At 45.4% G+C, this 14276-nt stretch overlaps 1 protein-coding gene across 1 annotated transcript in view; it reads right to left on the bottom strand.

Moving 5' to 3' along the window:
- Positions 1-12725, bottom strand: part of igfbp3 (insulin-like growth factor binding protein 3) — a 34465-nt gene extending 21740 nt beyond the window's left edge. Inside the window, exons 1-3 of the mRNA XM_041840182.1 lie at positions 12239-12725; positions 4167-4447; positions 2255-2374 (exon numbers count right to left, since the gene is read on the bottom strand). Of these exons, the coding sequence (XP_041696116.1) occupies positions 2255-2374; positions 4167-4447; positions 12239-12602 (765 nt within the window). The 5' untranslated portion in view covers positions 12603-12725. The remainder of the gene's footprint in view (positions 1-2254; positions 2375-4166; positions 4448-12238) is intronic.
- Positions 12726-14276: the final 1551 nt, after the last annotated feature.

Raw genomic sequence — 14276 nt, 5'->3', positions numbered from 1 at the left:
CCCCCTGCACCCCTCTAACTCTATCTCCCCCTGCACCCCTCTGACTCTATCTCCCCCTGCACCCCTCTAACTCTATCTCCCCCTGCACCCCTCTAACTCTATCTCCCCCTGCACCCCTCTAACTCTATCTCCCCTTCCCCCTTCCCCCTGCACCCCTCTAACTCTATCTCCCCCTGCACCCCTCTGACTCTATCTCCCCCTGCACCCCTCTAACTCTATCTCCCCCTGCACCCCTCTAACTCTATCTCCCCTTCCCCCTTCCCCTGCACCCCTCTAACTCTATCTCCCCCTGCACCCCTCTAACTCTATCTCCCCTTGCACCCCTCTAACTCTATCTCCCCCTGCACCCCTCTGACTCTATCTCCCCCTGCACCCCTCTGACTCTATCTCCCCCTGCACCCCTCTAACTCTATCTCCCCTGCACCCCTCTAACTCTATCTCCCCCTGCACCCCTCTGACTCTATCTCCCCCTGCACCCCTCTGACTCTATCTCCCCTGCACCCCTCTAACTCTATCTCCCCACACTGAGGGGGGCAGGAGCTGGAACAACACTTATAAGTTTATATAAACTGGCATCCAGTCATCTGAGGGACATATGTTTCTAAGAGAACATCTTAGTAGGCCAAAGGTTAACAGACAGAAACCATGCCATAGTACTAGTAGTCATGAATTGTCACTGCATGGGTGTGTGTGTGTGAGTGTGTTTGAGAGAGAGAGAGAGAGAGGGGGATAGGAGAGAGAGAGAGGAGAGAACGTGGCACCATCATAGGATGCCACCTTTCCAACAAGTCAGTTAGTTTTTTCTGCCCTGCTAGAGCTGCCCGGTCAACTGTAAGCGCTGTTATTGTGAAATGGAAAAGTCTAGGAGCAACAACAGCTCAGTCGCGAAGTGGTAGGCCTCACAAGCTCACAGAACGGGACCATCGAGTGCAGAAGCGCGTAGCGCGTAAAAATCGTCTGTCATCGGTTGCAACACTCACTACCGAGTTCCAAACTGCCTCTGGAAGCAACGTCGGCACAAGAACTGTTCGTCGGGCGCTTCATTAAATGGGTTTCCATAGCCGAGCAGCCGCACACAAGCCTAAGATCACCATGCGCAGCGTCAAGAGTCGACTGGAGTGGTGTAAACTACCCTGGCGTTACAAGCGCCATGCTCTACCAATTGAGCTACAGAGGACCACAGGTGTGGAAGAACTTGACTGGCCTGCACAGAGCCCTGACCTCAACCCCATAGAACACCTTTGGGATGAATTGGAACGCCGACTGCGAGCCAGGCCTAATCGCCCAACATCAGTGCCTGATCTCACTAATACTCTTGTGGCTGAATGGAAGCAAGTCCCCTCAGCAATGTTCCAACATCTAGTGGAAAGCCTTCCCAGAATAGTGGAGGCTGTTACATCAGCAAAGGGGGGACCAAGTCCATATTAATGCCCATGATTTTGGAATGAGACGTTTGAAGAGCAGGTGTCCACATACTTTTGGTCATGTAGTCTATATTCACAGAAACAATTCTGAGAAATAAAATTAGTCATAATTGTTTTTCAAATTAACACCACCATGACTCAGAAACCTTCCTGACCCACCACACACACACACACGCACACCACGTGCACGCACACACACACACACAATATGTTTTACTATCCTTGTGGGGACCTAGAATTGATTTCCATTCAAAATCCTAACCCCTAACCCTAAACCTAACCCTTACCCTAACTCTAACCCAAATCTTAACCATAACCCAAACCTTAACCCCTAACCCTAAACTTAACCCCTAACCCCTAACCCTAACCCTTATTCTACCTCTAACCCTAATTGCAACCCTAACCTTAAACCTAACCCCAAGCCTAAAATAGCCTTTGTCCTCATGGGGACCTGGGAAATGTCCCGACAAGGGAGAATTTTACTTGTTTTACTATCCTTGTGGAGACTTTTGGGGATTTACGGTACCCACAAGGATTATAATATAACCCCCCCAACACACACACACACTCACACACACACACACACACACACACACACACACACACACACTCACACACACAGTCACTTACTCACTAAATAGGCTTCTGAAAGAAACCTCGCCCAGGCCCCCCACGGCCTTCTTTGAAGTTGCCTTGACAACAGCAACATCAACAACATTATCAACATCAATAATAACCTGGTATTACAGCTAACGTTACAGATAACTGCACCCTGCTGACTCACTAGGAACAGGAAATGGGGTTTGTTAGGTGTGTGTGCATGTTCTCACTTGTTTTTTCTTGTAGAAGCCCTTTTTGTCGCAGTTGGGGATGCGGAAGCCTCTGGGGTTGAGCACATTGGAGATTTTAAGACTGTTCAGGATGCTTTCCATCTCTCTCCTGCACGGGCCCTGCACACACAACACATAACACCTCAATAAAACTGTACTAACCACTGTACTAACCCTGTAATAACAGTATACTAACCCTGTAATAACACTGTAATAACGCTTTAATAACACTGTACAAACGCTGTACTAACACCGTAGTAACACAGTACTAACCCTGTAATAACACTGTAATAACACAGCAAAAATCCTGTAAAAATTGAGTTGAGTTTGAGTTTATTTTCTTTTAACAGGGACAGTGCACATTAATCAACATTTCAGTAAAAGTGCCGGTTTTAGCCAGACGGTAAATGTTCAACCACAGTCCCTGGGCAGATTGTTAAAAACAATTGCAATAACAATACAGACAATCAATGAGCAGTGAGCACATGCAAAGCAACATAGGACAAGCAACACGTAGCATGTAGACAGAGCAGCATAGGACAAGCAACACGTAGCATGTAGACAGAGCAACATAGGACAAGCAACACGTAGCATGTAGACAGAGCAACATAGGACAAGCAACACGTAGCATGTAGACAGAGCAACATAGGACAAGCAACACGTAGCATGTAGACAGAGCAACATAGGACAAGCAACACGTAGCATGTAGACAGAGCAACATAGGACAAGCAACACGTAGCATGTAGACAGAGCAACATAGGACAAGCAACACGTAGCATGTAGACAGAGCAACATAGGACAAGCAACACGTAGCATGTAGACAGAGCAACATAGGACAAGCAACACGTAGCATGTAGACAGAGCAACATAGGACAAGCAACACGTAGCATGCAGACAGAGCAACATAGGACAAGCAACACGTAGCATGCAGACAGAGCAACATAGGACAAGCAACACGTAGCATGTAGACAGAGCAACATAGGACAAGCAACACGTAGCATGTAGACAGAGCAACATAGGACAAGCAACACGATGAATGTAGACAGAGCAACATAGGACAAGCAACACGTAGCATGCAGACAGAGAAACATAGGACAAGCAACACGTAGCATGTAGACAGAGCAACATAGGACAAGCAACACGTAGCATGTAGACAGAGCAATAGCACAAAAAGCAACAAAACAAAATACATCAAAGCAACAAAGTGTTTCCACACCTCACAAGCTACAGACAACAGGGAAAGCGGCAATACACAGCTAGGGATTATGTTCACAAGCCTGATTGGCCTTTAGCCATGTCTTTATGTTTTTTGTGAAGGTGCGATATGTGGTGCAGTTGTGTGTTTCTGATGGCAGTGTGTTCCAGACATGGGAAGCTCTCACAGAGAAAGCAGATTGACTAAAGGTGCTTTTCCTTAAGGGAACAATACAGTCACCTCTCATGGCAGACCTTGTGGATTTGCTGCCATGGATTTGGGTTTTCTGTTTAACAAAAGTACAAAAGTAACACAATTGTTTTTTCTGTTTAACAAAAGTAACACTATATATGTCAGTATAAATATATTACAAATGTATTTACATCTCAATATCACTGTAAAAGCACTATACATGTCAGTATAAATGTATAAAAAATTTACTAACATCTCAATATCACTGTAATAACACTATAAATATCAGTGAATGTATATTATCAAACACATGACAAAAATACAAGAAAACACGAGATATACCTATGAGTGTGAGTGTGTGTGTCAGTAAACACATGAGGGGAGGGGATGGGTCCGTGTGTGCGTGTGTGCGTGTGTGTGTGTGTCTGTGTTTGCTAAGGTCATTTGTACAGTATGTGAGAGATAGGGGTGGCAGGTATTAGTTAAGTGTCTTTATCCATGGTGCTAGACATAGTCATTACTTACATACTCGGTCTCCCTCTTGTTCTCCAGGGAGAAGTTGTGCATGTGGGTGTTGACTCCACCAGACACTGACTCCACCTTGTAGCTCCACCTCTTCTTATTCTGCTCCTTCTTGATCACGTCCAGCTTGGTGTGCAGCGGCGGTTTGGCCTCTATCGCCCCCCAGTGTCCACCACCTCCGCCTTCCACACCTACCGCGCCCACCACCACCGTCGTGTTCGTCATCACGGTGCCGTTGGCAAGCCGTTCATCCCCCGCCCAGGCCTGCTCCCCGCTTGTGTTCTCTGTCAAAACAACAGGAAGTGATGTCATGGTTTAGAAACGTTTTCAAATGTCCAAAAAGTCAAAAAAGCTTGAGGTTGAATGTGCATTGTTAGATTGAGTATGGTCTGTGTATTGGCAAGGAGATGGAACGCCATTATGTTAGTTTCAGAAACATCTTTACTAAGATTATGGTGTGTTTGGATGCTATCAGAGTTCCAGAGTTCGCGAATCTGAAATAGCCTAACCACTATAATGACCTGAGAATGAGACTGAGACCAGTGCCTCGCAAGCTGTTCTATGTCCCAAGATTGAGAGAGAGAGAGAGAGAGAGAGAGAGAGAGAGAGAGAGAGAGAGAGAGAGAGAGAGAGAGAGAGTGATACTGAAAAATAAAGTAAGATCGAGAGAGTTATGGAGAGAGAGAGGGAGAGCAATGGAAGGGGGCAGAGAGAGAGGGAAGAGCAGAGAGAGAAACAGAGAGAGAGAGAGAGAGAGAGACAGAGAGAGTGGGTGAGCAGAGAGAGAGAGATCGAGAGCGAGAGCGAGAGAGAGAGAGAGAGAGAAGAAGTCAGTCGCTTGCTCCTGATATTTATAGACCACGTCGCTGGCAAAGATTCCTGACAAATCGTTAAAGACAGAGCGGAGCAGAGCCTAGACCACCTGACCGGGCCAGAGGGGGAGATAGGAGAAGGGAGAGGAGGGGGGAGGAGGGGGGTTTAAACACCGCTCCCTAATATAGAAAAGGGATGAACTATCCACCATATGATCAGGGTCAGCCAGAACTACTATTGCCTAATGCACTACTATTGACCAGAGCCCCATGAGCCTGTGTGCTATGCTGGACAGTATGGTTGCATCCCAAATGGCACCCTACAGTGCCTTGCAAAAGTATTCATCCCCCTTGGTGTTTTTCCTATTTTGTTGCATTACAACCTGTAATTTAAATGGATTTTGATTTTGATTTTTTTTGTAATGGACATTCACAAAATAGTCCAAATTGGTGAAGTGAAATGAAAAAAATAAATAAGGGAAGACTGGTGCGTGCATATGTATTCACCCCCTTTGCTATGAAGCCCCTAAATAAGATCTGGTGCAACCAATTACATTCAGAAGTCACATAATTAGTTCAATAAAGTCCACCTGTGTGCAATCTAAGTGCCACAAGATCTCAGTATATATACACCTGTTCTGAAAGGCCCCAGAGTCTGCAACACCACTAAGCAACGGGAACCACCAAGCAAGCGGCACCATGAAGACCAAGGAGCTCTCCAAACAGGTCTTTGACAAAGTTGTGGAGAAGTACAGATCAGAGTTGGGTTATAAAAAAATATCCGAAACTTTAAACATCCCACGGAGCACCATTAAATCCATTATTTAAAAATGGAAAGAATATGGCACCACAACAAACCTGCCAAGAGAGGGTCGTCCACCAAAACTCACGGAATAGGCAAGGAGGGCATTAATCAGAGAGGCAACAAAGAGACCAAAGATAACCCTGAAGGAGCTGCAAAGCTCCACAGCAGAGATTGGAGTATCTGTCCATAGGACCACTTTAAGCCGCACACTCCACAGAGCTGGGCTTTACAGAAGAGTGGCCAGAAAAAAGCCATTGCTTAAAGAACAAAATAAGCAAACAGGTTTGGTGAACGCCAAAAGGCATGTGGGAGACATATGGAAGAAGGTACTCTGGTCAGATGAGACAAAAATTGAGCTTTTTGGCCAACAAGGAAAACGCTATGTCTGGCGCAAACCCAACACCTCTCATCCCCCTGAGAACACCATCCCCACAGTGAAGCATGATGCTGCCACCACCATGCTTCAATTTGGGGATGGTGTTCTCGGGGTGATGAGAGGTGTTGGGTATGCACCAGACATAGCGTTTTCCTTGTTGGCCAAAAAGCTACATTTTAGTCTCATCTGACCAGATGTTTTTCATCGGTAGGGACTGGGAAACTGGTCAGAGTTGAAGGAATGATGGATGCCACTAAATACAGGGAAATTCTTGAGGAAAACCTGTTTCAGTCTTCCAGAGATTTGAGACTGGGACAGAGGTTCACCTTCCAGGAGGACAATGACCCTAAGCATACTGCTAAAGCAACACTTGAGTGGTTTAAGGGGAAACATTTAAATGTCTTGGAATGGCCTAGTCAAAGCCCAGACCTCAATCCAATTGAGAATCTGTGGTATGACTTAAAGATTGCTGTACACCAGCCGAACCAATCCAACTTGAAGGAGCTGGAGCGGTTTTGCCTTGAAGAATGGACAAAAATCCCAGTGACTAGATGTGCCAAGCTTATAGAGACACACCCCAAGAGACTTGCAGCTGCAATTGCTGCAAAAGGTGGCTCTACAAAGTATTGACTTGGGGGGGGGGGTTAATAGTTATGCAAGCTCATGTTTTTTTGTCTTATTTCTTGTTTGTTTCACCCCCAAAAATATTTTGCACCTTCAAAGTGGTAGGCATGTTGTGTAAATCAAATGATACAAACCCCCAAGAAATCAATTTTAATTCCAGGTTGTAAGGCAACAAAATAGGAAAAATGCCAAGGGGGGTGAATACTTCCGCAAGCCACTCTATTCCCTATATAGTGCACTGCTTTTGACCAGGGCCCATGGGGAATAGGATTCCATTAGCACACAGGCCATCTGAAGGCACTCAGGGAAAGAATGACAACACTGGATTTGAACCTGGGATCATCAGGCCAGCAGTGGTCTTAACACATTCAACTGGTCTTGGCAAAGACATACACACATACACACAAACAAAAAAAACACAGACATACACATACACTTACATGAACACACACACACGCAGTTACACACACACACAAACACATATTATAAGGATTAAGTAGAACCAGATTCTGGCTTGCGGAGTGGTGTGCAGGTTGGGGCGGGTGGGGAGGGGCGGGCTACATTATGTACACAACAACATAAACATCAATAATGACATAATGGCTGCAGAATAGATACAGCTGCTCCATCCTCACCCTTCACCTCGAAACCAGACAAATCACTTCGACCAACTCCTAAAAACCAGAAATAAGTGGAAAGGATCTAAGGGGAGAGCGAGCCCAGTCTACAGTGCATTCGGAAAGTATTCAGACCCCTTGAATTTTTACACATTTTGTTACTTTACAGCCTTATTCTAAAACTGAAATATCCACATTTACAAGTATTCTCGGTTATGACGCTACAAGCTTGGCACACCTGTATTTGGGGAGTTTCTCCCATTCATCTCTGCAGATCCTCTCAAGCTCTGTCAGATTGGATAGGGAGCGTCACTGCACTGCTATTTTCAGGTCTCTCCAGAGATGTTTGATCAGGTTCAAATCCGGGCTCTGGCTGGGCCACTCCAGGACATTCAGAGACTTGTCCTGAAGCCACTCCTGCATTGTCTTGGCTGTGTTCTTAGGGTCGTTGTCCTGTTGGAAAATGAACCTTCAACCCAGTCTGAGGTCCTGAGCGCTCTGGAGCAAGTTTTCATCAAGGATCTCTCTGTACTTTGCTCTGTTCATCTTTCCCTCGATCCTGACTAGTCTCCCAGTCCCTGCTGCTGAAAAACATCCCACAGCATGATGCTGCCACCACCATGCTTCACCGTAGGGAGCGTGCCAGGTTTCCTCCAGATGTGATGCTTGGTATTCAGGCCAAAGAGTTCAATCTTGGTTTCATCAGACCAGAGAATCTTGTTTCTCATGGTCTGAGAGTCCTTTAGGTGCCTATGGCAAACTCCAAGCGGGCTGTCATGTGCCTTTTACTGAGGAGTGGCCACTCTACCATAAAGGCCTGATTGGTGGAGTACTGCAGAGATGGTTGTCCTTCTGGAAGGTTCTCCCATCTCCACAGAGGAACTCTGGAGCTCTGTCAGAGTGACCATTGGGTTCTTGGTCACCTCCCTGACCAAGGCCCTTCTTCCCCAATTGCTCAGTTTGGCTGAGCGGCCAGCTCTAAGAAGAGTCTTGGTGGTTCCAAACTTCTTCCATTTAAGAATGATGGAGGCCACTGTGTTCTTGGGGACCTTCAATGCTGCATACATTTTTTGGTACCCTTCCCCAGATCTGTGCCTCGACACAATCCTGTCTCGGAGGTCTACGGACAATTCCTTCGATCTCATGGCTTGGTTTTTGCTCTGACAATGCACTGTCAACTGTGAGACATTATATAGACAGGTGTGTGCCTATCCAACTCATGTCCAATCAATTGAATTTACCACAGGTGGACTCCAATCAAGTTGTAGAAACATCTCATGGAGGATCAATGGAAACAGGATGCACCTGAGCTCAATTTCGAATATCATAGCAAAGGGTAGTTCAGTGTTTAATTTTTAATACATTTGCAAACATTTATAAAAACCAGTTTTTGCTTTGTTATTATGGGGTATTGTGTGTAGATTGATGAGAAAAAATTATAATTTAATCAATTTACTTTTTCTGATAAACATCTTACAAAATCTTTGTCTAATGGCAGCGGAGTAAACAGCTTTGACTGTGGTGAGAGAGAGAGCGAGAGAGAGAGAGAGAGAGAGAGAGAGAGAGAGAGAGAGAGAGAGAGAGAGAGAGAGAGAGAGAGAGAGAGAGAGAGAGAGAGAGGAGAGGCCTTGTTAAATTATTGGTATGCCTCCCAAATGGCAACCTTTTGCCCATATAGTGCACTACTTTTGAGGGCATCTCAGCAACTCTAAACACAGAGCACAACAGTGTGATAGAGGCAGGTACAGTGGCCTAGAGGCTGTTCTAGGGTCAGTTTGGTCTGTAATTGTTATTGTGAAGGACAATGGGCTATAGCTAGCAGTCAACACTGGACAGCATTGTGGGATTGGCAACTGGCAATGTTTTCAAACACTTCTGAGTAATCGAATTGAGAGACATCAAGGTCTAAAGTGAACCAACCAAACAAGGTGTGTATAATATTTTTATGATTTATCAAATTAATTGTAAAGAATATTACATTGTAATGGAAAACTGTGATTTATACCGTAAATGTGTACATTTATCAACAATAAAATACTGTAAAGCATTATACTGCAGCATGCTGTAAATTATGGTGCATTGTGGGAAAATGTTGTGGGCAAGGAAATAATTGCTGTATTTCAAATGGTACTGTAATTCCACCCCACAGAATACAGTGCAGTATTTTTGGAGTGCCACAAACCTTTTGAGCACTAGTGGGTGCACGGTATTGTTGTTTTTGACTCATTAACATATTTTGAGTCGTGCCTTGTATGTGAGTATGAGGTGTAGTATTGCCACATCAATTAAATGTGTATAGAGGACGGATTGGTGTGGCAGCAAGTTGCAAACCTTTAATGGTTGAGTACTTGCCATGTCCTTTGGTCTGTTTTGCCCTGTATTTGCTGCCAGTTTGGAAGCCTTTATTAAGGCCTCTAGACGTCCAAGTGATATAAAAGTTCAAAATGTGGTATTTTATATCACTTGTACTTCTAGAGGCCTTGACAAAGGCTTCCAAACTGGCATTCATTGATATGATGTCATATGTAAACACATTAGCAGCCAACCTGCTTGCACCAATCCCATGCAATTACGGTAAAATACTGTAAAATGCAAACCCCATCTCCCCTCAATGAATTTCATTCATTCATCCATTAATTCATCCATTACAATTACCATAAAAAGATTACAGTAACTCACTGTACTGTTGTTTTACTGTAACTTACAGGTAGACAGTTGCCTGTTAGTTGCCATAAAAACAATAGTAAAAAAGATTACAGGAACAGTATTGGATACCGTAAAATACGGTATAGTAACATACTGTACCTTTTGGTGACTTACAGGAGACTGGCTGCCTCTAAGTTACTGTAAAAACAACAGGAAATGTTTTACAGTGTACATAGTGCACTACTTTTGACCATAGTGCACTATATAGGCTCCGTGTAGCTCAGTTGGTAGAGCACGGCGCTTGCAACGCCAGGGTTGTGGGTTCGATTCCCACGGGGGGCCAGTATGAAAATGTATGCACTCACTCGCTGTAAATCGCTCTGGATAAGAGCGTCTGCTAAATGACTCAAATGTAAACATGTAATATAGGGAATAGGATGACAAGTGAAGTGGATGATGATGAAGTAAGTAGCAGAGCAGAGTGAAGCAGCCTGCAGGCCAGACTGCTGTTTAAAAGTCACAGACCTTGCTAACAATAGCCTTTGTGTGTGCCAATGTGACAGTGGACTGCTTCAGCACACACCACTGTGGCCAAGCCAAATTACTAGGAGGAGAAAACACACACCAACGCCTGGTGGGCTGACACGGCCCCACTAAACACACAACAACACCACAGGGGGCAGAGTGAAACAGTGCCTTCCCCTCTTTCCTCGTGATAATGCAAGGTGGAGGAAGTATGGGTTCACATGGATGTGAAATGTATGCCAAGTCCATATTAGTGTGTGCGCGCGCATGTGCGTGCGTGTGTGTGTCAGGTCCTGCAGGCGGGTTTATTTCCACTCCGGTGTAGTTCTCACACAGCTCGCGCACCCGTCGTCCCTCCCCGGTTCCCACCTCGGTGTTGTGTTGCTAATAACTGCGTGCAGACAGACAGCGGGAGATGTGCACTTCACCAGATTCCTTCTCTCCTTCTCCGCTCTCCCCTCCCAGCAAAGTTCTGGCTCAAAACAGGGACAGGCCACCTCTAAAACCACGGGTATTTGCATGCTGCTTGTCCCGATGTCAAAGCTGCGCGTTTGGGAAAGGAGAGTAGGCCTATGGACATAACAAAGTCGTCATTCACAAAACGCTCATCTTTGCACATCTGCTTCAGCAAAATATACACATTTGTGGCATTCACTAACGATTGGGTTGGGCAGCCAGATGTATGTGTGTGTGTGTGTGTGTGTGTGTGTGTGTGTGTGTGTGTGTGTGTGTGTGTGTGTGTGTGTGTGTGTGTGTGTGTGTGTGTGCGTGTGCGTGTGCGTACATGCGTGTGTGCAGAGCGCAAGAGAGCACACAGTATATGGTATTGAGAGTCAGTATGTCGTCCTCAAAAGAACAACGACTACAGTGTGTATCTGACATATGGTGGCGCGCGCCTTAGCGAGCCGAGTGGCAGAATTGAGGGAATGCCACGGGCTAAAATAGTTGCGCAGGTTCCATTCAATCCCAATGGTGCATTTCACACCCAATGACAGAGTATATAAATTGTTCAACTAAAGAAAGGTCACAACATTATGTATTTCAATGCATTTTTTTGTTTTGTTTAATTACTGTATGGCCCATATATACTGTGCGCCATGGCTATGTTGGCAATAGGTTACGCGTGCGCAAAACGTATTTACACATTGGCTATATACTTAAACCTCACACTACAAATAAGAAAACACTGATTCGATACTAATGGCACTCATTTACAGTACCCAACATTTTATTAACCCCTTACATGCACTGTAATGCACATAATCTTATTCAGCGTGAATCCTCTTTGAACCGCCGCAGGGCCAGCGTTGCTATTTGTATTGGGAACCGGACCCTTAGAGGGAGGCATACCGTCCGGTACTCATGGAGAGCCGGCCACAAGGCAGCCACAGTCCGCTGAGTGGCTAGATATTACCGATTGCCACAAATTAACTCACATCAATATTTAATGAGTAGGCATAGCCTAAGTAACCCATAACGTGCGCAAATGTTTGCATGGCATCGGGCACGAGTCAGTAGCCTATGGAAAGAAGTGTCCTGCTATAGCCTACGCACCAACACCAACCCGCAGGCTATAGCCCTAAGACTACAGGGGTTCTCTAACAGAAACAGACCAACCCAGCTCAGTACCTTCACAGAAAGAGCGATATTTAGAACCATGAGGCGCTTACCTTGTTTCTGCGCGGGGAGCAGAATGGTGCTGAGTTTTTTGGACGCGGCGCTGGAGCAAGCTCCCCGTCCCTCTAGCAAGGCTTGCAGTGGTCGGGTCTCCCCCGGTTGGTACTGACAAGTCAGCCCGGAGCCACAGCGCCCAGTGTACACTCCACACGCCTGACCCTCAGCAAGGGCGCACGACAGACAGCACCCGCAGCCGGGCTCCCGCACTATCTCTGCGCAGTCTTTTGGCAGCGGCTTGCACTGCATGAGAGCCCCGGCGTCACACGGCTCACATCGGACCACCGGCCCCACGGTCTCCGCGAACCGGGTGAATGCAGCGAGCACGGCAGTGAGACAAAGCACGCATAGACCGGGCATTCTGCCGATAAACTGGTCACAAAGGGACAGTATGCGAGTTGTCACGTAGGCTTAAGGGGACTCTCTGTGTCACAGCGAGCAGACTAGACTTCTCCATCTGTATTTTCTTTTAAGCGAACTTGTCGTTTTATACAGGCGGGAAAAAGAGCCAACAAGTCACACCCTCCGTATGAATAATGTAAACGGAGAGCCCCGATCCCGAGGGACCGCGGACGTTGACGACACAGGCTTGAGAATGACATTAATAACGGTTTACAACCGATTCACAGGTGGATTAGGCTTATTCGATGAACATACAGTATTTATTGTCTAACTATCACTTTGTATAAAAGGTTTAATATATAGACCTACTATTTTCTTGTATTTTCATTGATTAAAGCAGGTAATACTCTTCTTTAATTTAGAGTTAGGAGCCAAGTAAAATGTGAAACATATAGGACCAGTTTCCCTGACACAGATTATGCCTAGTCCTGGACCAAAACGTATGCTACATTTTCCTTTGAAAGTGTTTTTGGTCCAGGACTAAACTTAATCCAGGTTGGGACACCAGCCCCATACGGTTAGAATTTTTCACATATACAGCACAATAGATACGGTCTGAATCAGTTTCCCTTGGCTATACCAGTGTTTTTCCTGCTGGCAATTTTGAACAGTGGCTCTTTTCCTCCATCTCCCATAGTACGTCTCAAATGGCACCCTATTTGCTATATTGTGCACTACTTTTGACTCGAGCCCATAAGGCTCTGGGCCTCGTTTCCCAGTTGCGATATAATTTAAGCATTACGATGATCATTCCAGATGCATCGTTATTTACGAGCTAACTTGTTAAGAGTGTTTCCCAAAGAAGCACGTCGAGCGAACCTGTAAGTGCGACAGCTAACAGCGTCGTTGGGGGAGTGTTCGTTTTTTCACATGATGCTGAAATCGATGCCACTTGCGTCATAAGAAAACACGACTAATAGCCCACATTTCATGCCCTATGCATTTCGCAGACTAGTTTTTATGAATGAAAATAAATAACACCATAATCTACAAACTAAGCATTTTCGTCATGTAATGTTCATTGATTTCAAGATTTGAACACCAGTCGTCTTCTTTATTCCACAGTGCTTTAGCACACTGCACCACAATATATTTGTCCATTTTAGCACACAAATATATACAGTAACCAACCCTCTACAGCACATATTTCGTTTTTACATAAAAAAAAAAAAAAAACGATTATAAGGCCGTGTCCATCCACAAGGACCTGAAGGAAACTCCCCACTGCGTAAAAGTGCAAGGCTGTTAGAAGCTGCACCTCAGCACTCAACGCAAAGTTTTAGCGGGTTGGTCGGCTGATTAAGAGAGACAAAAGGTCGAGCAGTCTGAGTATCTTCTCTCGTGGGAGCCTGTATTTTTGAAAGTTAGACCTATCATTGTGAGTCTGTATCTCGGCTCAGGTTGTTGCGAATAATATGCATTTATAATATACACCAACTGACTGCGCGGCCAGCGCCGCCTGTTATGTTGGAGCGCAACAATCCACTGAATAGCAGCCATGCTGTATTATTGTTGTTCCGCTGACCTCTGACAATGGCTTGGGTTTTATAGTGTTCCAGGTGTTTCCAATTTGTACCGGAAAGATTCAGCTTGGGATAAAACCTGGCATTTTTTTACAAATACATATTCCAC

Source organism: Coregonus clupeaformis, chromosome 20, assembly GCF_020615455.1.
Source record: "Coregonus clupeaformis isolate EN_2021a chromosome 20, ASM2061545v1, whole genome shotgun sequence".
Lineage (NCBI taxonomy): Eukaryota > Metazoa > Chordata > Actinopteri > Salmoniformes > Salmonidae > Coregonus > Coregonus clupeaformis.
Note: the sequence above shows the minus strand (reverse complement) of the source record. Positions and strands in the feature narration are given on the sequence as shown.